Here is a 27,413-nt window from a genome sequence, read left to right as displayed (position 1 = left end):
CTAGGGTACAGTTTTGGTACAAATGATAAGCTCTGTCTTCAGACTCCCTGTGAGAACCCCCATTCGCAAATCCATGTTCTACCACATGATTCTATGGCTGACCCTCCTGTCTTAAAACATTCTGTATATTCACAAGTAGAATGTGGGAATCTCCTCGATCTTTCTGTTAGAGAGTTTGAAAACATGATTTACAATTAGCCCTGCACTAACCCTAAGACCAGACTTGTCAGCGTTTTGGTGTGAAGTGCAATTGTTGGGTTGCTTTGTAATTACTTATAAGTGGGTCAGGAACTCCCATGCCTGAAGTAGTAGCTTCAGTACTGGAAAATGTAAATCAATAGCATGATTTTCTTACAGGAGAACCTTAAATCTTAAGGAAAGCAAAGGTGCTGAGTGGTCTGTGGTTGCTACAGTGATTTCAAACTGTACCATGATCTTTGCTGTTCCTCACAGTACAAAGACACATGTATAAATATAGACAGACAACTGTAGAAATAATAGGTGAACCATATCTGTAACCGTGGGAGAACTGCTGTAGCTTACAATGAAGGGATTAGGGATCTAGAATTCTGGTGGTGGGAACAGTCTAGAGTTGTTTCCCTGTTATTTTGTAATTTTGTAAATCAATATTAAATCACTAATAAAAAAAAGTCTAAAAAAAAACAAAAGAGACACATGTATTTATATACTTGCTAAGAGTCTTAGTTTTAAAAATATTTATTTATTTATTTATTTATGAGACAAGGAGAGCAGGAGGAAAAGCATAGAGAGAAAAAAACAGAACATCACTCTGGCACATGCGATGCCAGGAATCAAATTCAGGACTTCATGCTTGAGAATCCAATGCCTTGTGGCTAACAGAGTATTTTAATAATACTGTTAAACTTTCATGAAATACAAAGCAAATAGAAATAAGATGTACATTCACTAATTGTTTAAGTATTAGATTTATAAAGAAAAATAAGATCCTTGAAAATAAATTTTAAAAAAATACAAGCTTTTACCAAATAACTACAAAACTGTGAATTTGTGTAACTCAGGTTTGAAATGTGTGAGCAGCTGACTTTTTAATTTGGAGGAATACACATGTAGATAATACATGCACTTAATGTTTGTAATAAATGAGTAATTGTAAAGAAAATAATTCCCAATGTCTTACATTTTAAATAACTTTGATTTGGCATTACTCTGTAACATGAGGTAAATGTGGCTGATTTCAGCTGAGTATCTATGCGGCAGTCTCTCATCCTTTTCCCACCAGGAAAACGCAGCAAGCTCTTGAAAACAGCAGGAATCTGACTTATTCCAATTCTATGCAATACCCAGTTCAATCTTCTACATACAACATGTTTCCAGTCAATAAATATGACCAGCTAGCTATCATGAGTAAGAGTGAGCAATAACAATCTTGCAGATGTACATTAAGATCTCGGTGGGATTATTTAATGCCAGCTGGGAGGTTTTTGGCTGGTGGTGACAGGAACAGGAACAGCTGCAACTACTGTGATGAAGGTGGGGCTCGGGGTAAGCCTAGACTCCATTTCAGGGCAGGAAAGAATCAAATAGTATGTAGCTGACTATCATTCAGTTTCTAGAGGCACCTTCCTAACGACCAGCTGTATCTATCTATCTATCTATCTATCTATCTATCTATCTATCTATCTATCTATCTATCTACCTATCTACCTACCTACCTACCTACCTACCTACCTATCTATCTACCTACCTACCTACCTACCTACCTACCTATCTACCTTCCTCCCTAATCTACTTTTATATTTTTAAAATTTCCTCATAAAAAAAAAAAGTGCTCAACAATTTGTTTGGCTTTGTATGTTAACTCTCTTTTCAATCACCAGGTTCCAGATGCCATCAGGATGCTAGCCAGGCTTCCCTAGATTGAAGACCCCACCAATGTGTCCTGGAGCTCAGCTTCCCCAGAGACCCATCCTACTAGGGAAAGAGAGAGGCAGACTGGGAGCATGGACCGACCAGTCAACGCCCATGTTCAGCGGGGAAGCAATTACAGAAGCCAGACCTTCTACCTTCTGCAACCCTCAATGACCCTGGGTCCATGCTCCCCGAGGGATAGAGAATGGGAAAGCTATCGGGGGAGGGGGTGGGATATGGAGATTGGGTGGTGGGAATTGTGTGGAGTTGTACCCCTCCTACCCTATGGTTTTGTTAATTAATCCTTTCTTAAATAAAAAAAAATTAAAAATATATATATAGGACAGAGAGAAATTAAGAGGGAAGGGAAGAGGTAGGAACAAAAGCACCTGCAACACTGCTTCACCAGTCATAAAGCTTCTTCCTCCCTGTAGTGGGAGCCAGGGGTCCCTGCCACTGGTAATGGCAGTTAGCTTTAGATGCAGCTCTTTTAAGATCAGTGCTTGGAGGAATCTAGCCTGAGTAAAAGAGCTATGTAGGTCTTTGGTATAAGGCATTCTGCAAACAGAGTTCCATACAGAAATGATTGATTCTGTGAGATAATAATAAGAAAGGTTTAACAAACTCACTTTCTGATCAACTTTGAAAATGCTAAAGTAAAAACTAAACCAGCTCAACAGACTTTTCCATCCCCTCTCCTTTAGGACTTCTCCAGTTGTTCATGGTAACACACAACACATCTCTCAGAGGAAGAAATAACAGTGTTCAGTCCCTAAACTTACTGACTACAGGACACCTTTGGATATGGAACTAGCATTTGCCTTATAGAACAGGTACCGAACTATTTTCAGATGAGATATTTTAAATTCATGGAGGGAAAGTTTGAGATAAAGTAAGCTGTCTGCTGAAAACAAAAGTACATTTTATAGACGATTTACAAACTGTTAATTTGTCATTTCTATGGTAATTTATAAGTATGCTAATTTTAATAATTGCATTCCTAAAAATTAAAAATAAAATCCTAGATGAACTTAAATTACTTGTCATTTCTGTAAGGAGCCATATGCAAATTCAAGTGGAAGTATAAATATTTCACCATATTCTTCTGCTGCATGGGCAAGTCTTCTTATCTACTTGACTTACTCAAATTGCTACTCTCTAAGTCTACAAAAATAAAAGAGTTCTAACACCAAGACACCTTTAATTATAGAAGAAAATAACAACATAGTTTCTTTACTACATAATAAAGCTAATAACACCTAATATTAATTATTGGACAAAAGATTAAAATTTTCTCTCCTATCTTAATCCACTCTGTATTTCTAAGACTATCAACGAGCTAATGAGTTGCCCTACAAACAACTCACTATTTATGACTGCTTAAAAATAACCATTTGCAACTATATGAGAATTTAATTTAGGAAAAAGATGCGCTTTTCCTTGTTTTCCATTCTTCAAAAGTATAAATATGCAGAATTTTTTCTTTGTAAAATACCATGAAGTCTAGTTTGTGGTACTATCCATTGTACATCACTAAGTATATCAGCAAAACAAAGAGTTGAAAACTGCTTTCCATACCTGCCTAAATTTTGCACGGGCCTCTTTTTCTTTCATTCTTCCATGGGCAACTAAGTAATCAAATACTTCACCTGAATCAGAAAGGCAAAGCAAGCAGTAAAATATACATAGATTTTTCAATGAACAATAATGCAGTGTCAAGTTTTTGCCTTGTTTTGAAAGAGGCTTTTGGGGCACAATTTTCTGATAGCTCTATGTGAATCGCAACTATTACATAAATTGGAAAAAAAAAATCACACATAGAATTGACTAACTGCAGGAGCTTAGAATTTAGTGAAACTCTTTAAAAGTTATAAAAAGATAACAAAGAAAAACTTGTTTTCAAGTATAATGTAAAGACACAGTCAACTCTTTATTATCCATTCTCAGAAGGGAAGTTGCAGCGAAGGCGATCAAAAATTACATCTGGCTTTGTACTTGGGGCCCAAACTTTAAAAAAACATAATAGCAAAAGTCTTATAGTGTTGGACTGCTGTCTTTCAAATTCTACTTGCTGTGATGCCTTGGTCAAATTCCACCTTACTTCTTCCACTCACATTGACTTCTTTCTTTCCCCTTCCGTAAACTTAATCATGTCTGCTCCGTGTTCATTTCATCTGTTTTGGTACTTATTCACTTAATATATAGAATGCAACCATCTTTATGTGCATCTCTTACCAAGCCCAATGAGCAGCAAAACATAGACAGCTGGACTTGACTTGTAACCCCGGTCTCATGACAGAACACAGAGTAGATAGACAATATAGATTTGCTGAATCAATTAAAATATCACCAGAAACTAAAGAAAATTCCTAACAGAGCCATTACTTTACACGTCTCTTTTAATTTTCTTTCTGCTAGTCAATAATTGGTAGGAAAAAAAGCAATTTTTAGTTACAATAGGAAAGAATAAAATATCTTTTTAAAAAAGAATAAAATACCTCATTGCAAGGGAGAAATTTACTTCTGCATCTTTATAATCTGTACCATACACATGTACATGCATATTAAAAAGTCAAAGTTACTTAAGAGACCTTTTCTAAAGGACAACAAAGAAGTTAAAATCTCAGGCTTCAAAATAAGACCAATTTTGGCATGAATCCTGGCCTAGCTTATCTTACATAGCTGCTGTGAGGGTCAAATGAAATAATGCAAATGCTTAGCACAGTAACTGGCTCAGAGAAAGCACTCAATAAGTAATTTATTTATATCTTGGTATACAGATATATTCCATATACATATATGTAATGTCAATCCTGAGAAAGAAATATTTACAGAACCAAATATGTATTGATGGATGTCAGATGAAACTAAGACATCTACAATGTCAGCCAGCATATTAAATCATGCATATTTAAGTGATTAAATGGGATGATGAAAACAGAAATGAATGGATATTCTAGAGAACCTCTAGGTATGAGCAGACTGAGAAATATCAATACATGTACAAGTGTTCAAAGATCCAGACTACTTTTAGAGCCACCTGGGACACTCATATCCTAGACGTTTACATGACTCAGTCCTTCACTTATTACCTATTATTTGGTCCTGATTTGCAACCTTTCTGTGGACAGGGACATTATCTTTGCTCATCCACATGCCCCCAGCATCTTGAATATTCCTTAGTATGTAGCAAACATTTAACAAATAGTGTTTGCACTATTTGAAATGAATTTGAAAGGAATTAACATACTGTTTCAGAGATGCCTTGGCACCTTTCAGCAGCCTCTTTGGGGCTAACTGCAGCTCAAAAATCACACAGTATTTCCCTGCCTTCCTAGTCACTGGAGATCTTTTGCCTTATTAGTGAGTCAGAATCAACAGATCCACTGCTGGCAGAGAGGTGGACTCACCTCTTGGTTCATGCTAGATTTCTAGTATGCATGTCAGAGTCATGCCTGAAATAACTAGACATTTCAGAACAGAAATACTAAATGCTTTATTTTCCAGAGTCTTGTTATACATTAGAGAGGCAAGAACCTGACTTGAGATTTGCAGCCCTAGAGGCAAGAAGGTTTCATTGTAAGATCACTGACTGGTAAGATCCCTGCCCTCCCTGTTGTGCCAGTGAAGATGGGAACTGTGCATTCTCTCCTGCCCCAGCCAGTGCACCCCTTCCCTGCACCAATAGAGAGTTGACTGTACATACCATCCATGGTTAAAGTACTGTGCATATTAATGTCAACACAGCCTTCAAGTGGGATTCATAAAGACACAACTGTTGCCACAGATTCCTACAATCTACAACTCCTCATAGCAAAGCATGTCCAGCCCCCTCTGGACTTAGACCACCAGAAGGAAAACAGAAGTCTAGATACACTTTAAATAACACTTGGGGATACCCAAACTGACAAAGTGTTAAGCAAGTTTAACTAAGGCATAAACAAGAGAAATAGGCAATCATGTGGTAGTCAGGTTCAATTATTTCATTAGAGATCTAGATTTTAGGCAGTTTTGCAAGGACATAAGACTATGGGGTTTTTTTAAAACCATAAAACAGAAAACATTATGTCATAAGATGTCACTGAAATATTTTCAGGATGAATAAAAGCTATGCAAAAATCTAAACTTAAAAAAACTTTGAATCTGCATACAAAACTGAAAAGCAGTTAAGATAATACTTAATCTAAAAAAAAAAACAGTATAAAATACATAAAGGTAGAATAAATCTCCTATTCTAGTTGCGTAAATTGTATCTACCATTACAAACCTACTTACTTAATTAGCTTAAAATCTCTAGTAAATGGACCACCAAGTGTTTCTATTGACTAGGAAAAAAGAAGTTACCCAAAGTAAAATAATTTCAGTAACTTTCCCTCTTCTCACAGTCCTTGAGTCCTTTGATTATTAAGTTAGTTAATAACGTAAATGTTAAACTTCTTTCTGAGAATGTTGAGACCCATGCCTAACAGAAGAGTGATTTTGCCAGAGGTAAAATGAGATTCTATTAAATATGTGTTTAAAAGTCACTCCTATTATTGACTTCATGACTCTGAAATGAACATTATATTCTATTACAAAGCTTCTTACTATTTTTCTGTTAACTTAATGTTCTAACTAGTAAAAGGTATGCCGTTATCTATCCACATGCACATATTAATGCTTGCTCAAATTAAAATATTCCATGGATTTTCTTGAATATGTTGAACAATGGATATTTATCATATCAGAACAATGAAACATTTGATCCAGAGCATGACTTTACTGTAAACCTTATTAAGTGTTTTATGAATCTGAGACTTCCTGCTTATAGCCAAAAGCTTTCAATAATCAAACTGAAATTTAATATTTAAGAAAAAGAATCAAAATATTCATAGGTAACAATGCAAAGTTACATTCTCTAATTTTTAAATATACTCCAAGTCTACCTTTCAAATGTGTTATCACGAAGTTTTGAAAGCAAACAAAAACTTTTCCTTAAGCTATCATTTAAAGGCATTTAAATAAAGCTATGGATTCATTAGCAATGATAATGAGTTAATGAATCTCTAGGTGTTAATAATTCCTTGTCTCGCCAAATGCAGCTTCTCAATCATCTCATCCTTACCCCCACTGGCATACTCCATGACTAGGTAGAGGGTCTTCTCAGTCTCAATGACTTCAAACAGTTTCACTGGAACAAGAAATCAGAGATAAAATTCTATGATTGTTAACATGTTGGAAATGCCTTGAGAAATATTAGGGTTAATACAAAACCAGTTGAGTACCTGAGTATTTCCTAAAATGCTATTAATTACAAATTTAAGTGTGAAAATTTTCTCTTTTTTTAATATTTATTTATTCCCTTTTGCTGCCCTTGTTGTTTCATTGTTGTTGTTATTGATGTTGTCATTGTTGGATAGGACAGGGAGAAATGGAGAGAGGAGGGGAAGACAGAGGGGGAGAAAAAGACACCTGCAGACCTGCTTTACCACTTGTGAAGTGACTCCCCTGCAGGTGGGGGGACGGGGGCTCAAACCGGGATCCTTACAACAATCCTTGTGCTTTGAGCCATGTGCGCTTAACCCACTGCACTATCGCCCGACTCCCGAAAATTTTCTTAAGGGCCACTAATACTATGGAATAAAACTATTTACCATCAAGTGACTGCTGGGTCAAAAGAGAGGTAAGGGTCTGGGATTAAAACCTCACAATTTCTTCTGCTTAAGAGTCTATGGTCATCAAAAGGAAAAATTTTAAATCAGAATAATAAAATTTAACATAAACTGGAAAAGATACCACATAATAGTGAGCCTATTACAAATGTTAAATAATCTTCTTACATAAATAAAACTGTAAGAATGTTATACAAATATTCTGTTTAAAAGTCTACTAAACTTATCGGACTTACTCAGTTAATTATAAGCCACAAAGAATCACATTCAGCATAAAGTTATTGTTTTTCAGTGCAAGAAAAAGTATTTTATATTGGGCAGTGGTGCACCCAGTAGAGCTCATGCATTACCATATGCAAGGACCTGAGTACTAGACCCTGGTTCCCCCTCTGCAGGGAAAAGTTTCACAAATGGTGAAGCAGTGCTTGCAGGTGTCTCTCTTTTCCCTTTCTGTCTTTCTCATCTCCCTCAGTATCTGTCTCAATTTATCTTTCACCTCCAAAAAATATCACACACACACACACACACACACACACACACACACACACACACACACACAAAATGGGCACCAGGAGTGGTGGTGGATTCACTCTGTAGGCACTAAGCTCCAGCCCCAGGGGTAACCCTGGTGGCAATTAAACAGAATAAAACAAGTTAAAAGAACAATTGCGGGGAGTCAGGCGGTAGCGCAGCGGGTTAAGCGCAGGTGGCGCCAAACTCAAGGACTGGCAAAAGGATCCAGGTTTGAGCCCCCGGCTCCCCACCTGCAGGGGAGTCGCTTCACAGGCGGTGAAGCAGGTCTGCAGGTGTCTGTCTCTCTCCTCCTCTCTGTCTTCCCCTCCTTTCTCTATTTCTCTCTGTCCTATCCAACAACAATGACATCGATAATAACTACAACAATAAAACAACAAGGGCAACAAAAGGGGAATAAATAAATAAAATTTAAAAAAAAAGGACAATTGCTTTTTACTCTATGTACTCTTTACAAATAGTGATGTATACAATGACTTTGTATAACATAGACCTCATTAAAATTGAAATTACTCTTTTTTTTGTTAAGATACAAATTAGTTGTTTTTCTATAAATTATCAAAATCAAATGTCTATTACTAAATTTCATGGAATGAATTTTTATGAATACCTAGATGGAGTATAATCTACAGAGAGATCTAGTAAAGAGGTAAAGAGACAGAAAACATTTACACATATTAGCTCCAAGTCATAGCCATTATTTCAGTGGGAAAAATCAGGTAGCAAGATGGTAGACAAGTAATTTGTAGCCTCTAGTTAACTTGATAGTCTGTTTTAAAGGAAAATAACTTTTTCTCAGCTTGTTTTCTTTGTCTTCTCTTTATATAGACTACCCATAGAAGGAAATCTTTTAAAATACCTTCAAAACAAAAATTGCTTCATCCTTACTTGTACATGTAAAATTCATACCTATATTTGGATGATTCAATATCTTCATTATTCGTACTTCTCGAAACAACTATTAAAGAAAAGAAAAAAAAATTATGTTAAAAAAAGAAAACTCAAGCAGAGAACCATCAAAATGCTCACCTGAATAAATTCATGTGCTTATACAAGACATGACAGGGGCCTGGTAATGAACTAAGAAACAAGAGATTTCTTTCTCCATCCCAGACCAGTTTCCAGGACAATTTACGCCAAAGAAACCCAAATGGTTCTTTGTGCGTGGACTATCCCACACACATTCAAAACAAACCTTTATTCAACTATTGTTCACCACGAGGAAGAAAAAAATACAGTGGACATTAAACTAAATGAGCCTTTCTACAATCCACACACCTCCTATGTCCATATCTAAGATGTACAAGAAGAATGCTATCAACCTACTTTCAAAATTAAAATTGAAAAGAATAAAACTATTTTCAGAGCATTTTAGGGAGACTTCTACAATATTAATGAATAATAAAATATATATTTGCCACTTTATATAAAATCAAAGCAAAATGAAAACAAGTCACTTGAAACATGAATATTTAGTTTTCCTTCTATTTATTTTTTAATCAATGTAAGCTCATTTCTGTTTTTAAATTTTTATTTATTTACTTAAGAAAGAAAAAGAGATTAAGAAGGAAGGAGGAAATAGAGAGGGAGGTGGAAGGAGGAAGGGAAGAGAGGAGCAGGGAGAGAGGGGGGCAGGGAGACACCTGCATCACTGCTTCACTGCTCATGAAGCTTCCCCCCTGCAGGCCAGGGCTGGGACTTGAGCCCAGGTCCTTAAGCACTATAACATGAGAGCTATACCAGGTGCACCACCACCCAGCCCAATAAGGCTCATTTTTTCTAAAAGCATGTTTGGCTTCTTTTTTTCTCTACATTGTCTTTAAATATGAGTTAGGTTTATAATTAAGAAAGTATCAAAAAAATAGAAAAACTGGATATGGAATACCATTCTGCAATAAAAAAAGATGATATTGTGTCCTTTGGGACAAAAATGGATGGAACTGGAGGTGATTATGCTTAGTGAAATAAGTAAAGAGATGAAAGACAGTTACCAGATGGTTTTATTCGTGTGGAATCTAGAAATCTGACAGATATGAACTTAAAAACAAAATAAAACAGAAGGAAGTGAATTGTTTCTAAGATCTGTGAAAAGTATAGCTCTTATCTTTGGGAGGTGGGGATACAGAACTCTGATGGTGGGTATAGCACTGAACTATAGACTACCATCTTACAATCTTGTAACCTACTATTAATCACAAATTTAAAAAAAAAAAAGAAAATAGAATAACTGTTGACATTCTTTTAAAATCTTTATTAGCGCCTATGGTTTGGTCAGAGTAAAATCTAAAAAGTACTTTCAGAAGCAACATTTTCCCAAGGAAGTTGTACAAATGGAAAAAGAGAGAGAGAGAAAAGATGAAAAGATAACATGAAAAGATGTTCAATGCCATTGACTTTTAATGAGAGTATGTATATCAAAGCCATGATAAGAAACACCTCAGACTCATCAGCGTGGCTACTGTGCAAAACAAAACAAAACAAAAATTAACAAATGTTGGTGAGGATACGGAAAAAAGTATATATATATATATATATATATATATATATATCAAAGTACTGAAAGCCAGGCCCTAGACAGGAACTTCTTAGGTGTCTTCAATACACTTGAGACCTCTAATTTCACATCTTCAAGGATTTTCCTCCAGCTTCAGTGGTTTTGTATTTTTCTGACTAATCTTCCCTACACATCATTTTTAACTATGTAATTACTCAGGGATTCTGAAGATTCCCCCCAACCAACCCCCCCCCCCACCCCCGGTCTTCCTTCTGTACACGCTCTCCCTGGGTGACCTGTTGTGGCTTCCAGTACCAACATGCTGGTGTCTGCTAAGGTTAATTTCTCATCCTAAGCATTCCTCTTACCTGACCTTCAAATTCAAACATCTCTGCACTATTTTTACTAGGCTATCCAACAGGAATTCAAGCTTAATATGATTTCTTACAGCAAATTTGATCATTCCTTGGGCTTTCCAACCTGTATATCCACCTACAACCTTATTCTGGAAACTTTAGAATCAACCTTAACAACACCTTCTGCAATCTCTAGACCAGAACCATTCAAGGACCTGTTGATTATACCTCCAAAATATGTCTCAAATCTATCAACTTCTGCCCACTCACTGTAGCAATGTCATACGGAGCCCTGTTGGACTCTATGTTTGTTCTGCATTCTCCGTTCTGTCCACATAGCACTAGTCTACTGCAATCCCGCTGGTGTTTTCTCACCACCACTATAACACACTGATATTGCTAACAGGCTCTCATCAAGGAAGCAAGGATGGTGTTTAGAGCAGACTGCTGGCAAGACAGTCTCACACGATCTAACTATGCGATCATGGGAGTGAAGTCCCATCACTTTTCCCTTATTCTTCTGGTTAGAACGAGTGACAGATCCTATTCACACTCAAGGGTAATGGGATAATACAGATGTAATAACAGAATAATGCAGACATAAATACCAGAAGGAGGGATCACTAGAGTTTACCTTAAAATCAATCTTCCCTGAGCTCCCAGAAGTCACAATACATGGAAATCCCTTAAATAAATGCTAAGTGGTGCTCTAGTCTCTTTCTTTCTCTTGTTTCTTATTCTCTCATAGTAAATAAAAATAGAAATAAAATAGTAGAAACTAAGATTTTGCTCTCAAATTGTTCCTTGGATTTCTTAAATTCTACATTAATAAAAAAATACTAGGAACAGCAGCAGACATTTATAAGTGTGATTTGTACAAAGTAAACAAGATAGAATACCAATTAGCAGACCTAATCTTAAAATACAAAACAACTTTGGCTCTGAATGAAGAATTGGCTGATGGATATACATTTATGTGTTCAACTCCAATGATAAATATTTACATGATTTTCTTTATTTCTTTATTGGGGAATCAATGCTTTACATTCGACAGTAAATACAATAGTTTGTACATGCATAACATTTCCCAGTTTTCCATATAACAATACAACCCCCATTAGATCCTCTGTCATCCTTCTTGGACCTGTATTCTCCCCTGGCCCCCACCCACCCCAGAGTCTTTTACTTTGATGCAATATGCCAATTCCAGTTCAGGTTCTCCTTGTGTTTTCTCTTCTGATCTTTATTTACCTGATTTGTAATAGTTCCTCCTGTTAACCGACTTTCTAATGGAAAGCTCCATAGTCCACCGTGGAAAGGGCTTTATTTCTCCTTCCAAGTGGCTAAGCCATTTCCAGGGAGGATGGCCAGTGAGGGTACAGCATGAAGATGACAAGCTGGCCTCTTGATATAACTCCTCTCCTGTCTCAAGGAAGCACATCAGCTTGCAAAACAGTGAGGGAAATATTGCCAAGCCAGTGATCTTGAATTAGGTAGTCAGCCCTGAGCAGCAGGGTGGAGAGGGAGCTCACAAGGAATGAAGACATCCTGCTGTCTGCTGGCAGCTGCGTGTCTGGGAGCAAGCAATCTAAAGGAACGGGGGGCTCGCTGCCTAACCCTCAGATGTCCCTCCATCAATACTGTTCTTGTTTGTTGTCTAAGCTGGAGCCCTGAGAACATCACATTCATGCATTTCGTCTCTGAATGGGACCAACTTTATTCTACCAGAATCAGAGGTGATGAAAACATCTTGTGAGAACTGGAGCACTAGACAGAAATAATCCCTGAGTAGAACGCTGCTCCAATTCCATCTGGAGATGAAGTCATATCAACAGTCAGAGGCTGGGCCAGGGCTCTCATCAGAAAGCACTTTCTCATTCTCTCTGATTCCTTTTTCTCCCTTCCCCAGTGTCTTGGATTCTGATTCAAGGCACAGAGGACAGAGAACTGATATCAGAGTCACATGTTTTCAGCTGTGTGTCTAAGGGGCAGGGAGCCACATATGTGGCCTTCTAGCCCAAAGCATACATTACCAACAAGGGTACTTGTTGGTACTCTTTCCCTTTCTCCTTTCCCTCCCTCCCTTCCTTCCTTAATCCCCCCCTTCCCCACCAGGGTTATCATTCATTGGAGCTCAGAACCTGTACAATGAATTCATCACTCCTGGTGACCTTTTTTCCTTCTCAGGAAAAGACAGCAATTGAGACAGAAGAGAGATGCCTGCAGCACTGCTTCACTGCTTGTGAGCTTCCTCCCTGTAGATAAGGCCCAGGGTTTAAACCTAGGTCCTTGCTCATTAGGTAAATGTGTACATTCAACTCAGTGTGCCACTGCCCAGCTCCAAGGTGCTAATCCTAGCAGCACTTGCTTTGCTTTAGGAAGATGGACAGAGTTGAGGTAGAAAGACATAATAGTAATCATTGTAGTGTGGTGTGGAATAGCAACAACAAAATTCTAACAACCTACAAAGGAAGAAAGTGTGTGTGTGTGTGTGTGTGTGTGTGTGAGAGAGAGAGAGAGAGAGAGAGAGAGAGAGAGAGAGAGAGAAGAACGAACGAACTAGAAAACTACAGGAAGCAATCTAAATAGTCACCAAAAGGAAAATGAGTAAGCTGTTGACTATGACTGGGAGAACGGCCTGGTTATAAAACAGCAGACACTGACATCAGAGAACTTAGTCAACTGGACTGTAAGAACAAAGGAATACAGCTGTAGACAAAGTTAAATTAAAAAGTCAGATATATACGAAGTGAATACTTCAAAAGTAAATAATATGTAATACTTGGTGTACAGAGACATGTATGACATTAAAAATAAAAATAATTTGAATGGTGATAAAGGGAATTCAGAACAGGAATTATTTCTAGGTAGGACATGATAGGAATGGGCCCAAGATAGCATATACAGGCCTTCAATTGTACTTGTAATGCTTTCTTTTTAAAATAAAAACCTGAAACAAAAATTTTAGTACAATAAATGAATATAATGAGAAAGCAACAATTTTTAAATGTCAAAGGGAGCTTGAAGTCCTAGGCCATCCAAAAATGTCAACAGACTGCCCAGCTTAGAAAAAAAAAAAAAAAAGAAAAAAAGATGGAAGTGTGATTCTCCAAATAACTAAATGAAAATAAGACTTTTAAGACATCTAAAATTCCCAGGTGCTTTAAAGATGCTTACCCCTTCCATTTCCAATGGAAGATTCTTCCACATTTTAGTAAATTTTATATATGTGTGTTTTCTAACTACTAAAAGCCAGCAAGGGAAATAGAAGACTTAAGAGGTAAAGACAGGATAAAAACATAAAATTAAAAAAAAAACTACTAGTAAAACAAAACAAAAAAATCAAAGCAAAAGTGATTTCTTTAATGAGTAATCCTTGGTTGTGAGTATTTAATTTCAGAGAGTAAGACAATTTAATAACTCTGTGTGGAGACAGGAAAGGTTTCCCTAAATGGGACCAAAATCAAAATAAAGGATTATTTGTGGAGCCTTATCCAGCAGAGGGTGACGTGAAAATGAGCTGATATAAAGACTACAAATGGGGACAGATGAAAGAAAATTCCTAAGTTGGAGGGAAAGGGAGTTGGGGGTGTGGTAGGGAAGAAGTTGATGGACCAGAAGGAAGACAGGACCTTGAATGGTATGCTAATGGATCTGATTTCTAGTCAATCAAATATCTAAGTAGAAAAATGGCATACACATGTATCTGCAGCCTTGCTGACATTTTTTAAAAGAGAGAAAGAGAGAGAGGGAGAGAGAGAGTGAGTGTGTATACATGTGTGTAGGGACACACAGCTGATGTAGAAAGACCAGTCAGAAGGCCAATGAGCCTGTTCAAAACAGATAATAGTAGGTTTATCCAAAGTAGTCAAGATGTGAGGGTGGCAACAGGAGGAAGGAGGAAACAGGCACAACGATGAGACCGGGAGGTTTCCGGCTTGCACAAATCGGGAGCATTGTCACTCTGAGTGAGGACACAGGAAGAGGACCAGGTGGGTGGGGTTCTGGGAGACAGAGCAGAGATCAGAGCCCAGCTCTGGATGCTCTGAGTTTGTGTTACTTTGGAGAGACTATATATGGATATTTAGGGGAGGGCTGACTTGAAGATATAAATCTTTTGTTTGCCCATATATGCTGCTACCTAAGAAGCAGCCTAAGAAGAGGCTACAGGAAGAAAAGTTTTACAGTCCAACTCTGTGAGTCTCCAACATGCGGTGACCAAAAAAAAAAAAAAAAGATAATGACTCCATTAAAGAGAAAAAGGAAGGGAGCAGTCGAAAAAGCAGAGGAAAACATAAGGAGAACTAGAATGTTCTGTCAACAAGCATTTGGTAAACTAAGAATTAATAAACACATGTATCTGGTTCAGTGCCGCTTAAGCTGAACCATAAAAGAGTCTCCATTTCTAATTTGCCTTTTTCTCTTCCTGTTTGACCTCATGTTTCTACTAAACTGAAAATCCTAAGTCACAATCATAGTTTGCTTGGGGGAAAGGAACAGCATTAGATGATGTGTCAGAGAAATTCAGACTGATTAGATCCATTGATCTAGCCCTAACAAAGTATTTCTCCCTAGAAATAGTGCAAAATTATAAGACGGATTCTGGGTTGTTAATTTCATCATGAAGTTGGAAGATTGGGTATTTCAATCTGAGAGATAATAGCAAGGAAATTATTATTTTTTAATTTTTAAAAATTATTTTCCCTTTTGTTGTCCTTGTTTTTTATTGTTGTAGTTATTATTGTTGTTGTTATTGATGTTGTCGTTGTTGATAGGACAGAGAAACGGAGAGAGGAGAAGACAGAGAGAGGGAGAGAAAGACAGAACACCTGCAGATCTGCTTTACCGATTGTGAAGCGACTTCTCTGCAGGTGGGGAGTCGGGGACTCGGACCAGGATCCTTAAGCCGGTCCTTGTGCTTTGCACCACATGCGCTTAACCCAATGCACTACTGCCCGACTCCTAGCTAGGAAATTCTTAATATGCTTGGTTCTGGAAGGCATTTTTCATTAGCTGGGTGGAGCATTTGCAAGTTAAAATGCTCAACAATATGACACTGAGTTCTTTTTCCTACAGCTGCAAAGAGATAAGTGAGATTTACCTGTCAGATTTTTTGGTCAGTGAAAAACAATCTTATCCTTTTAGAAAATCTAGTTATCTCAACAATTTGTTTGGCTTTGTATGTTAAATCTCATTTCAGCCACCAGGTTCCAGATGCCATCAGGATGCCGGCCAGGCTTCCCTGGACTGATGACCCCACCAATATGCCCTGGAGCTCCGCTTCCCCAGAGACACACCCTACTAGGGAAAGAGAGAGGCAGACTGGGAGTATGGACTGACCAGTCAACGCCCATGTTCAGCGGGGAAGCAATTACAGAAGCCAGACCTTCCACCTTCTGCAACCCACAACGACCCTGGTTCCATGCTCCCAGAGGGATAGAGAATGGGAAAGCTATCAGGGGAGGGGATGGGATATGGAGATTGGGTGGTGGGAATTGTGTATAGCTGTACCCCTCCTACCCTATGGTTTTGTTAATTTATCCTTTCTTAAATAAAAAATAAATTTTAAAAAATCTGGTTATCTTGTCTTCAACTACAGACTATAGGTATTATAACTGGACATTAACATTAATGGTAAATACCTACTAAAAGAAACTTGTCTGAACATAATCCCCCTCAGTATCCATCACACAGCAGTGTGAAAGACAGACTTCTCACCAATTTTTCACACTGCATGCTTAAATAACTTCTCTTAATAGCCATGATGTCATGATAATGTCTGGTTTCAGTATTTCCTTCAAAATCAAATCAAGATCAGAGGCCTTTTGCTGACCATTAATTCCATGGATAATGAAGCAATAAGTGACTGGGCACTATAGATAATCTTGCTTATTCACAGAATACTATAAACATTCTTCAGGTACTTTTCCTTACAGGACTCCGGAAAAAGGAATGTCCACCTATATTTCACTATTAATTCAAAGACAAAGCTTTCTCCTCACCCCAGTTCAGCTCACACAATTGAGATTATTATTATTATTATTTTGAAAGAGAGGTAGATTGTAAAAGGGGCCACAGCATTGAAGCTTCCTTTAGTGAGCAGGGTTCACAACTGCTAACTCTCGTCACTTAGGTATTTACACATGCCCACACACACGCATGTCAAAACTGTCCCTTTAAATGACCCACACCTGTAAAAAGGACTCGAAGACATGTTTAGCACATAGGTGATTTTGTTCTGTGGCCAAGTAAAATCTGCTAGAAAGCATGCATGTGACAGTAACTGTTAACTCAACGTATGTCCAACTGAGGTATGTTAAGGAAAATTGCCAAAAGAGCTGCTTCTACTTTCTTCTTGATCAAAATATTTATCACTAACTTTATGATTGTTTTTACAAGTTTGGTTTTTCTGATAATTTATTAGCAGAAAAATACTTCTGTTAATTATTGTTTCCATGGTGCTATCCTCTCACCCTTCAGTGACCGGATCTATCAATGTAGCAGATACTATTTTGCAAATGTTCTGGACAGCATAGCCTGGCAGAGAGATCCTTGGGCTTTATATGAAAATCCAGCTAAATTGAAATGGTCACCTTCTGACAGCATAACACATGCTAGCACTAAATGGACCATTCTTCTAATAAAGTTTAGTTTTTAGATGTCAATTGCTGAAATATTTTTAAACTTCCCTTTCTGGTGCAAATTTTTGTTCCAGCAGAAAGATCCACATTCTATGTAACTGTAAAGCAACAGCCTCTTTTATTACTTAATGGCATAATTCTCAGTTATAGCTATTTTATTTGTCTTCTTTACAGACTCTGCTACTATGCAAATCCCTCCTGAGTCACTGATCCATTTTTGCGAAGTGGGAATATAATGTAACACAGTAAAACAATGAACTACGCATGAATAAGCAGCATGCAGATGACAGGTAATTGGAATCTACTCAGATCCATAAGTGAAAGGCTAACACAACGTTTGCCATCTGTATATAAACTAATGTATCCAAGTTGCAACCTAGTAGGGATTCTGAGAAAATAATAGCAAATGTTAGATTTCATATATGTGAGGTATGGACAAAATTGCTTCTTTGTTTTAACTTCCTCCCAAACTTTTTAAGCTATATATTTTACAAGTTTTGAACATCTGGGATACCAAAACTAGATTCCTTTATCACTGACATTGGTAAAGGAATGTAATATTTCATATGAATATGTGATGCACAGAAGAGGATAAAGAAAAAAGAATCAGTGTAATTTCACGTCAAAGTCATATCAATCCACAAACCTTCCACATTTTCATCAGTCAGAAATGCCAATGCTATGAAAATTCAGATTGGTTATCAAACTGAAAAGAATCTTAGTAAGGACAAAGATATATCTCTAAGTAGAAGTATATAAAATAAACTGAGTTATCTAGTACTGAGCCCAATAGAAAGCCTTGATACTGCAACCTAAGTAATTTCTTAACATAAAATTTCTTTTAGGAATCCGAAGTTGCTGTGTCACTTTTGTCTGTGACTATGATGCCTATAACATTCTAATAAAATCCCAATACCTCACTGTTTATAAACTTAACACTCATGGCAAAAATATCATAAAATATCATTAAAAAAAATACTTGCTTCGTTTTCAGAGTATCTGAGAAAGTTTTCTCATAGAAGTAAGTAATTAAGTAAAATTAAAGTTTTGGTTTATCAGAGTGCCTTAACTGTTTTTTCCCCCCGACCCCTGCTACTGTATAATTTCAACCTTTGAAGAAATGCTCCCACCTTTTATTGTAAGCTAGTTGGAAGACTAGATATGGTACGAGAAAATGAAAAGCCATAAAAGGAAATTAATCTATGTACAAAATTAATTCAAGTAGATGTTAATGAAATAGAACTGTAAAAACTTGAAAATGCCTGATGCAATAGTTTATGCTACTGAATTAAAAGATAAATTCCTTAAATAAGTACTATTTTTCGATTAATTTGTAGATATTATTTTAATATCATTTAAAGGATAAAGAGTATGTCATATCATGTCTTTTCATGTATGGATGAAATGTTATGCCATACCTAAATTCACAAAAACAATTTTTATTTACTTTCCCTTTTGTTGCCCTTGTTGTTTTTCATTGTTGTTATAGTTATTATTATTGTTGTTGTTGTTGATGTCATTGTTAGGACAGAAAGAAATGGAGAGAGGAGGGGAAGACAGAGGGGAGGACAGAAAGATAGACACCTGCAGACCTGCTTCACTGCCTGTGAAGCGACTCCCCTGCAGGTGGGGAGACGGGGGCTTGAACCAGGATTCTTTCGCTGGTCCTTACGCTTTGCGCCACATGTGCTTAACCCGCTGTGCTACAGCCCAACTCCCCATACCTAAAATTTGTCGATAGTTGGTTCTAGGATATCAGAGTAATGAATTAATTCACATTCTAATTATTTACTATAAAAATAAGTAAATACCTTTTGTAGACTGGTAGGATTTAACTGAGTTTTGTCTATTATTTTCACAGCCACCTAAAGAAAAAGGAGAATTTATAAAGTATATTTGATATACATAATTTAATGAATAAAAACTTGTAAAAGAAACATCTTTTGTTTCATTCCTGACTAACTAGATATTAACTAACTAAACTGGGTGTTCACATAATTGTACCGTAAAAGTTCAATATTGGGTTGTTGGAAAACCCAGTGAAGCCTTAGAAAATATATTCTATGACTGAGACTTTTCACAGTGTTCTAAGTGCATCCAGTACCAATACACATTATAGAGTGAAAAATGTTTGTGTTTTGTTTTTAATCTTTATAAGCTACAAACGATATCAACTTAATAATTTAAATAAGTATTCACATATAAGTACACATAATTTAAAATGCATGAGATTTTAGAAACCCGATTCTCTTACGATCTGTGAAAATACCTATGTAGATATACTTGTTCAGGGGCCAGGCAGTGGTGCACCTGACTGAGCACATGTTACCATGCACAAGGACCCAGGTTCAAACCCCTGCTCCCCACCTGCAGGGGGGAAGCTTCACAAGTGGTGAAGAGATGCTGCCGGTGTCTCTCTCTCCCTGTTCCCTTTCAATTTTTCTCTGTTCTATCAAATTACATAAAGAAAGTTTAAAAAAAAAATCTTTAAAAAACATATACTTGTTCACTATGGCCTCTAAAAAGGTAAAAATTAGGTGGGCTAGGAGGTGGTGCACCTGGTTGTGCACACACATTATAGTGCATAAGGACCTGGGTTCAATCCCCCGGTCCCCACCTGTAGGAAGGAAGCTTCCTAAGTGGTAAAGCAGGGTTGCAGATGTCTCTCTGTCTCTCTCCCTCGCCCCTCTCAGTTTCTCTGTCTCTATCAAATATATATAAAAATAAGAAAGTGAAAGAGAGAAACTACCATGAAGGACTCTTTCCTACATGCTACATGGTCACCTTTCACAGCACACAGACAGCGTGCAGAGCTCTCAATCCTTGGGTTCCATTCTCAGTGCTTACCACATTGCACTGCCATTTCTTCCTACCATCAGCACATAGTCAACGACTGCCACCTCTCCAGATTCAAAGGAGGTCTCGAAACTTTACATCAGGCTCAACCTGACGCTGTTGACTGGCTACGGAAGAAGGGCAAACGCTAGAAGAAGAAGAAGCCCGAGGAAAGCTTTCTAATGAGACTCTGGAGAGATCCAGGTAAATATGGAAAGACCTCATGAAACTTACCTCTCTACCAGTTAGAACATGCCTTGCCAATTTCACTTTGGCAAAATTCCCCTTCCCGATGGTTTTCTGTAAACGGTAATTTCCGATGTGAGGCTGCTCGTCCGTTGCTGATGTGACAGAGTTTCTGCACCGTGGGATGTTTTGTCTGCTACTCGATTTAGTGGGCTGGAGGTGGGGCTCAGTGTATCCATCTACAGAGGTATGCTAGGAAACAAGGCACGAGGTTTCATTATCAATTCAATTATGTTTTAAGTGGACAGCTCAAAAGACTGCAAAAATAACTTTATTAATAATTCAGTGTCTTAAATAAAACATATTGCACCAAGTGATTTTCAAGTCTGAACAGCTTATTTGCAATTTCTACTAGACACTAGTTTTTTTTTTTTTTTTTTTTGGCCAGGGAAATCTTACTACTAAGTGTGAAATCTCGGGCAAAACTTTCAGGATATGGTTTTGATTAAGCAACAAAAATAGATACCCAGAAGCCCCTTCTAATTCCTCTAAGGTGTCACCCTTTATGCTGAGAGGACAACAAAGTCCAGGTCATTCAAAAGGAAGAGTGTCTTTCAAGCCAAGAAGACTGATTTCATCAGTACGGTTTGTTTCTCTAAGCCAGACCCACAATTTGTCTAGTTGGTCCTTTCATTTTCTGTGCATAAAGCTCAACCTTGACCAGCCAGCTGAACACTCAGGAACATCTCTGAGACATTGCTGCCCAAGCCCTGGCTCAGCTTACCAAGCCCGAGCGAAAGCTATCCATTGCCCAGCCCACACCCATGACCTCATCCCCATGCTTCCTGCCTCCTCAGAGCTGTTCTTGAGCAATGTGAGGGTGTCAGTCACACAGCAGCCTGCAGCTGCAGGGAGGTGCTGGTCCTGCTGCCACCTGTGGGCCCAGCTGCTAATCAGTTCTGCCTCGCCAGCTCTGTTCCTGCTCTTGTCTCATTCTGCCTACCTTCTGACAAACAAAACATTTCCAGCAGCTTTTGTGAAAACAGAGACTCAACTACAATACACATGACATCTTTCACTGGCTGGCTTCTCAAAAACAGCTGGAGATGAGTAGAACAAATGAGAAGAGAGAGGGGATGACTTTTATTTGCTAAGGAACTCGACCAGGTTACACTGTCCCACTCATACAACTGAAAATGTGTCTAAAATATTTGGATCAGGAATTCTTTAAGGCAATGCCACTTGGGATGACTCAGTCTACTGGCTTTATACAAAGCACAGCTCAAGGTCATTTTCTTATTTGTTATTACTTTCTGGTTTTGCTTTCAATGCAACCCAGGATTAAGGGGTTTTCTGCCTGTGGCTGCATTCTAAGTCAGTGCCCCCTTGGTGTCATGTGCATGCATGGAGCTTCCGTTCTACTTGCTCCCGTTACACCTGCCCCTGTCTGTCTCTGCTAGCCTCCCAAAAACAAACTGAGAGCAGGGAGATTTCCTTTTCATCTTGAAACACCCTCACCCCTTGGCAGAGTGCCAGACACACAGGAAAGAATGAATGAAATTCAGTAAAGCAGTGATCCCCCAAGTGTCGACCCTGGACCAGCACACTCAGCATCATCTGGGAACTTGTTAAAAATGCAGGTTCTCTGGCCCTGACTCAGACCTACAGAACAAGCTCTGAGGTGGAGCCCCGCAGCCTGTGTTTAAACAAGTCCTCAGGGTGAGTCTGCTATATGCCAAAGTTGGAAAACTACTGTAAGAAATAATACAAAGAGATAAGGTACAGTCATTCACTGGCTTTTAAGAGACTTCTATATTTTGAGCGCAAACAAGAGGCCATAATTGTATTTGGTTTCTTAAGAGTTTCACAGATTGCACTAACATTTCCTATAAATTGCACTTCTCTCCCTGAACCTGTTCTGTGGGGAGCAGGCCTCTGTCCATCCTTTCAGTTTTAAAGTGAACAGTCTCCTGAACAAGTTTTCTGGTCCTCGCCACCCTCTGCAGAGTCAATTACCCCACTTTTCTGTTGTTATTTTAATCTGCAGTGAAAACTTCTATTACTGGAATAATCACACCAACTTACAAGTATTTGTTCATGAGCTGTTTTCAGCGCCAAATCTAAAGCTCCTCAATCCTCATAAGTTACACAGTAGACTAAGTCCAATTACTAAATTAAGCTCACAAATACAGATACAAAGAAGGTACTCTGCAGTCAGAGAACAGGACCAACATGCATGAGGCTCCAGGTTCAGTTCTCGAAACCATCTACGCCTGAGCAGTGTGCTCTTGACACCACTCTCTCTAACACAGAAAAAACACTGCTCCCCCCCCATAGAGGTAAACATATGGGAACCACAGGCAATTAAATGATTTCTATTAGATATGTATGAATTCAAGTTGAGCCTGCCAACAAACGGGGAGTAGTCAGGTAATGCTCCAAAGAGTAACTCTTGATCAGAGAAGCTGCCCAACGGCAGAGTTTGAGACTATTCTGTGTCCCCAGCAAGTATGGTGAAACAGAGGAGTTGGCAGACTTGCTCTAAAAACCCAAAGGATAAATAATTGAGCCTCTGCAGGCTGTATACAGTGTCTGCTGCACCTTCATAGTTTCTTCACTCTTTCAAAAACATTAGCTCTGGGTCAGCAGGAGAGCTCACCTGGGAAGACATCTGCTTTGCCACGCAGGTACCTGGGCTCGAGCTCTGGTCGCCAGTGCACTAGGGGAAACTTCAGGGTTGTGGTGTCTCTCACACTCTATGTCTACCTCTGTTTCTCTACTGGAATAGGCTGGCCTGAAGCAATAAAGCCCCAGTGATGACCAAAAACGGTGTATGAAGGTAGCTGGGGAAAAATACTAGGTCAGGCCATACACACACACCCAAAAGAAAACTAGACTGGCCTGTGGGGTGTAGCTGGCTGTCCGCTGGTAAAACACGTCACATATTTGGAGAGGCAGAATTAAATTGCTCTGGGAGATGCTGCCAACAGAGCAGGAGATTCTAGAAAGGGAACGAGTACAGCTGGGTCTGTGCTCAGAGAGCAGAGAGGACAGAGTCCTGTTCTGAAAATAAGTCCTCCCCACCCCATCTCCTGAACTATGGAAGGCAGAACATTCTTTGTCATCTGAACTGAGTATTAAGCTCCGTCATTTCAGCAACCACCCAACTTAGACAGAATGCTTTTACTTGAGTGTTGATAAACTAAATAGAATAGTTAACAACTTTTATTATGGGCAGTGATGAAAGAGGGAAACAGTGTCCCAGTTAACCCGAGAGTCCTTTCACTTTGGACTTGATATCCCTTCTGTGGTCAAGAAGGCAGACATGCTGTGTACTCATCAGGGTTCTCCTGGGCAGTGTTGAAAGGACCCACAAGAACTTGAGCACCACCCAAGCAAATATCCTCCCCCAAGTACATCTTTCCTTGGCATGGCCACAACACCACTCAGGAAAACAACATCCTGTGAAGGTTCTTTGACGAACAACACGGGGGAACTGACTTCACTCCTTCAGCATTAGCAGACCTCTGGGAAGAATGCAGATTCAGCTCATGCCGGACCGAACTGTGACAGTGACTGAGACCCTTCTCATCCCCAAGGCTGCTAGAAACAGGAAACTGTAATGGCTCCATTATAGTTGCCTCTAAGTTTTAGTCCAAATCTTTAGCAAAGATGGCAATCTCAGATCTGGTCATTCTTCTTTCCTCAAGTTGTCGCTCAATCTTAGACCTCCTTCTCAGCAGGGACATGACCCCCTATAGTTTGTCCCAAGTGTAGCAGGTGCAAAGGATTATAGGTGACGGTGTACACCAGCTCTTCAAGTCTGCACCTCAGTGACCATCAGACTCCAATTCCCCAACAGTAGGATTTCCTCTGCTGTTAACACCAAGTCAAATGAAATGCCAGACACCAGCTCTGTGTCCTCGAGTTATGCTGAACCTTTCTGTGCCTGTTTCCTTATATATAAGTAAGTGTTTGCTAATTAAAACCACACAAACAAATAAAGAGACAGAAATAACTCAACTCTGAGACCACAAAACCAGTCCTGTTTCTGCCATTCCCCTCAATATGTGTGGCCTGCAACTGCTACTAGGTCATTTTCTGTAACATTTGGATTTCCTGTTCCACCTAAGGCTTTCCTCACTCAAGAGGAAAAGGGACCTTTTGAAGTCCACAGGTGGACTGGAAAAAATCCTGAAGGATATAACTTATAGGAAGACTAGTCTAGTGGAAAGAAGACACAAATGTTCAGAGAGTCCAATGAAATAACTGTACTTGGCAATGCAGCTAAAAAGAAAGCAGGCAGTTTGACCCGACTGGATAGGGAGAGCTGGCACTCTCTTATGGAGAGGATGGGTGGAACAGATAACACCTGAGCAGGACTAGAAGACCACAAAGACCAACATGACCAGGTGACGCACATTTCAGATGGCAAAATGAGCAGACAGAAAAATCCCAAGGTGAAAGCATGCTATGTACGTTCTGAGAAAAGCGCATATGAATATAGACCTGAATTTATCATATGAATGAGACAGCTTCTTCAAACAACATCTCGAAAATTCAGTTGTTTTGAAGGATAAGTTACAGCTTTATGCTACTGACATTCAGACTGCTTAAGTTAAATATATTAAACCCTATACATCTGACCTATTGAGTCAGACTGAAAAGGTACACATATGTATGGCTCAGCTCACAAACTGATAATGAAGAAATAAATGGTCACTTAAGCAAGCTAACTTCAACTAACAAATGACAAAGAAAAAAAGGTGACAGGTAAGCCATATCTCTGTCTTGTTATCTAATTTCATACTGAGTGGTTCCTCTCTTTTGCCTGAAGCAAACACTTTTAAATCAAGAGAAAACCCTTCTGGGACTACAATTGCTACTTCTGAATAGCAGTATCTTACTCATCCAGAAAGAAAATGGCAAGGAGTTCGAGCCCCCAGCTCCCCACCTGCAGGAGGTCGCTTCGCAAGTGGTGAAGCAGGTCTGCAGGTGTCTTTCACTCCTCCTGTCTTCCCCTCCTCTCTCCATTTCTCTCTGTCCTATCCAACAACAACGACAGCTATGACAACTACAACAAGCACAACAACAAGGGCAACAAAATAGGAAAAATAGCCTCCAGGGGCAGTGGATTCATAGTGCAGGCACCAAGCCCCAGCAATAACCCGAGGGAAAAAAAAAAAAAAAGAAAGAAAGAAAAGAAAATGGCGAGGAAAGTTGTCATTTGTTGAGGCTGTATGTTCAAGAAGCTGTCTCTATACCTTACCTCCACTACCTCTCCTGATGTTCATAACCACTCTAGGAAAAAACTGATGCCAGATTATCTCACTTTAGAGATGAGAACAGTATCTCACAGAGAGCATGCACCATTGGAGCCAGAGCCTTTGAATATAAACGCAGGTTCTGCATAACCATAAACTAAGGTGCACATGTGTGTCTATCCAGAAGGGTTCTGTTCTTTATGGAGTTGACACCTCCATGTCCTTACTCTGGATACAAAAATACCCAAACCAAAAAAACTACTGAAAGTAAAGTTATGCTATTTCTAACGTTGACAGTGTAAAGGTCATTTAGAAACTTCCTGACTCCCAGGCCACCCAAGTAACAGGATAAGAAGAGAACTGCTGTTCATTTGATTTAAGCCACGCAGGGAGTGGATTTAGCCAAAGGGCTGGAATTCTGTGGGAATAGAGATGGCTGTTCTGTTTTTAAGAGGGGACGGGTTACATTTTTAGAGTAAGTAAAAGGAAAGCTTTACGGGGGAGGGGCTGTCTTTTGGCTGAAGCTTTTTAATTGACAGAACTATTTCTGACTTTCTTGTTAAGAGTCAGAAAGAAGCCTGGGGACTTCAAGGGTCAGGGCAACTGCATGAGATTTATAAAACAAAGAAAAACAGGCACCTCAGAAACACAAGCAGATCTAAGCTCCCACAATTCTGCTCGAAGTTCTCCTGCTAAAGGTAAATAGCCTTCAAAATCAGGTGCAAATTGAATTGCTAAACTCAGATCCTCTCAAGGATGTCTCATACACAGAATTTGATTTTTTTTCTTTTCTTTTCTTAAACACAGATGATTTTCTTCCACACACTGCCCCACTAACTTAGCAAAGGTTTATTTGTTTTTATTATTTTTGCTACCCATCAAGTGTTGTCAAATCAGATACTAAAAGAGACAAGAACTACATCTTTCCAAACACAAAATTAGAAACAGTTGAGTGGGAAGAGCTCTTCCCACACAGCACTCAGCCATGGAGATGGAATTAAGAAATCCTGATTTAACAAAAAATCACCGAAGCAACTCTGAAGTCCTTTGCTTCATTTGTTTTCAAACCTTACATGCCTTTTCAAAAAAAAAAAAAAAACACTTAAAAACATTTGTTTATTAATGAAAGAGAGAGGGGATGAGAAAGAGAGAAGCAGAGCATCATTTTGGTACATGCAATGCTAGGGATCAAACTTGGGACCTCATGCCAGAGTCCAATGCCTGAGCCATTTCTATTTTATATATTTTTAAATATGGTGCCACAGGATAAGACAAAGATTTCACACACAAATGATACCACCAAGTGGCTTTCCTTGGCCCATTTTTTTAATTTCATATAATTCCAGTGGGAGGAGAGACACAGAGACAGAAGAGAGAGGAAGAGACAGGAAAGTATCACTCCACCATGATGCAGTTCCCTTTGGTGTCGCCCACGACGTTCCATGTGATATAGTGCAGGGGTGAAGCCACGGTCTCATGCACAGCCAGGTGCACACTCTGCTGTGTGCTCTAAGTCTCCAGCCTTTCATATTATACCTAGAACTAAACTAGAAAACTGAACAGTA

At 38.7% G+C, this 27,413-nt stretch overlaps 1 protein-coding gene across 3 annotated transcripts in view; it reads right to left on the bottom strand.

Annotated features, from left to right (window-relative positions):
- The window catches only part of MARK1 (microtubule affinity regulating kinase 1), a 111,292-nt gene that overhangs the window by 36,135 nt on the left and 47,744 nt on the right, over positions 1-27,413 (bottom strand). For all 3 annotated transcript variants that reach the window (XM_060178461.1, XM_060178462.1, XM_060178463.1), the window contains exons 2-6: positions 20,633-20,836; positions 19,375-19,428; positions 8,982-9,030; positions 6,995-7,060; positions 3,469-3,539 (exon numbers count right to left, since the gene is read on the bottom strand). In XM_060178461.1, coding sequence (XP_060034444.1) covers positions 3,469-3,539; positions 6,995-7,060; positions 8,982-9,030; positions 19,375-19,428; positions 20,633-20,836 — 444 coding nt within the window. The remainder of the gene's footprint in view (positions 1-3,468; positions 3,540-6,994; positions 7,061-8,981; positions 9,031-19,374; positions 19,429-20,632; positions 20,837-27,413) is intronic.

This window comes from Erinaceus europaeus, chromosome 19 (genome assembly GCF_950295315.1).
Source record: "Erinaceus europaeus chromosome 19, mEriEur2.1, whole genome shotgun sequence".
Classification (NCBI taxonomy): Eukaryota; Metazoa; Chordata; class Mammalia; order Eulipotyphla; family Erinaceidae; genus Erinaceus; species Erinaceus europaeus.
The sequence above is the reverse complement of the archived record's forward strand: the minus strand, read 5'-3'. Positions and strand labels throughout refer to the sequence as shown.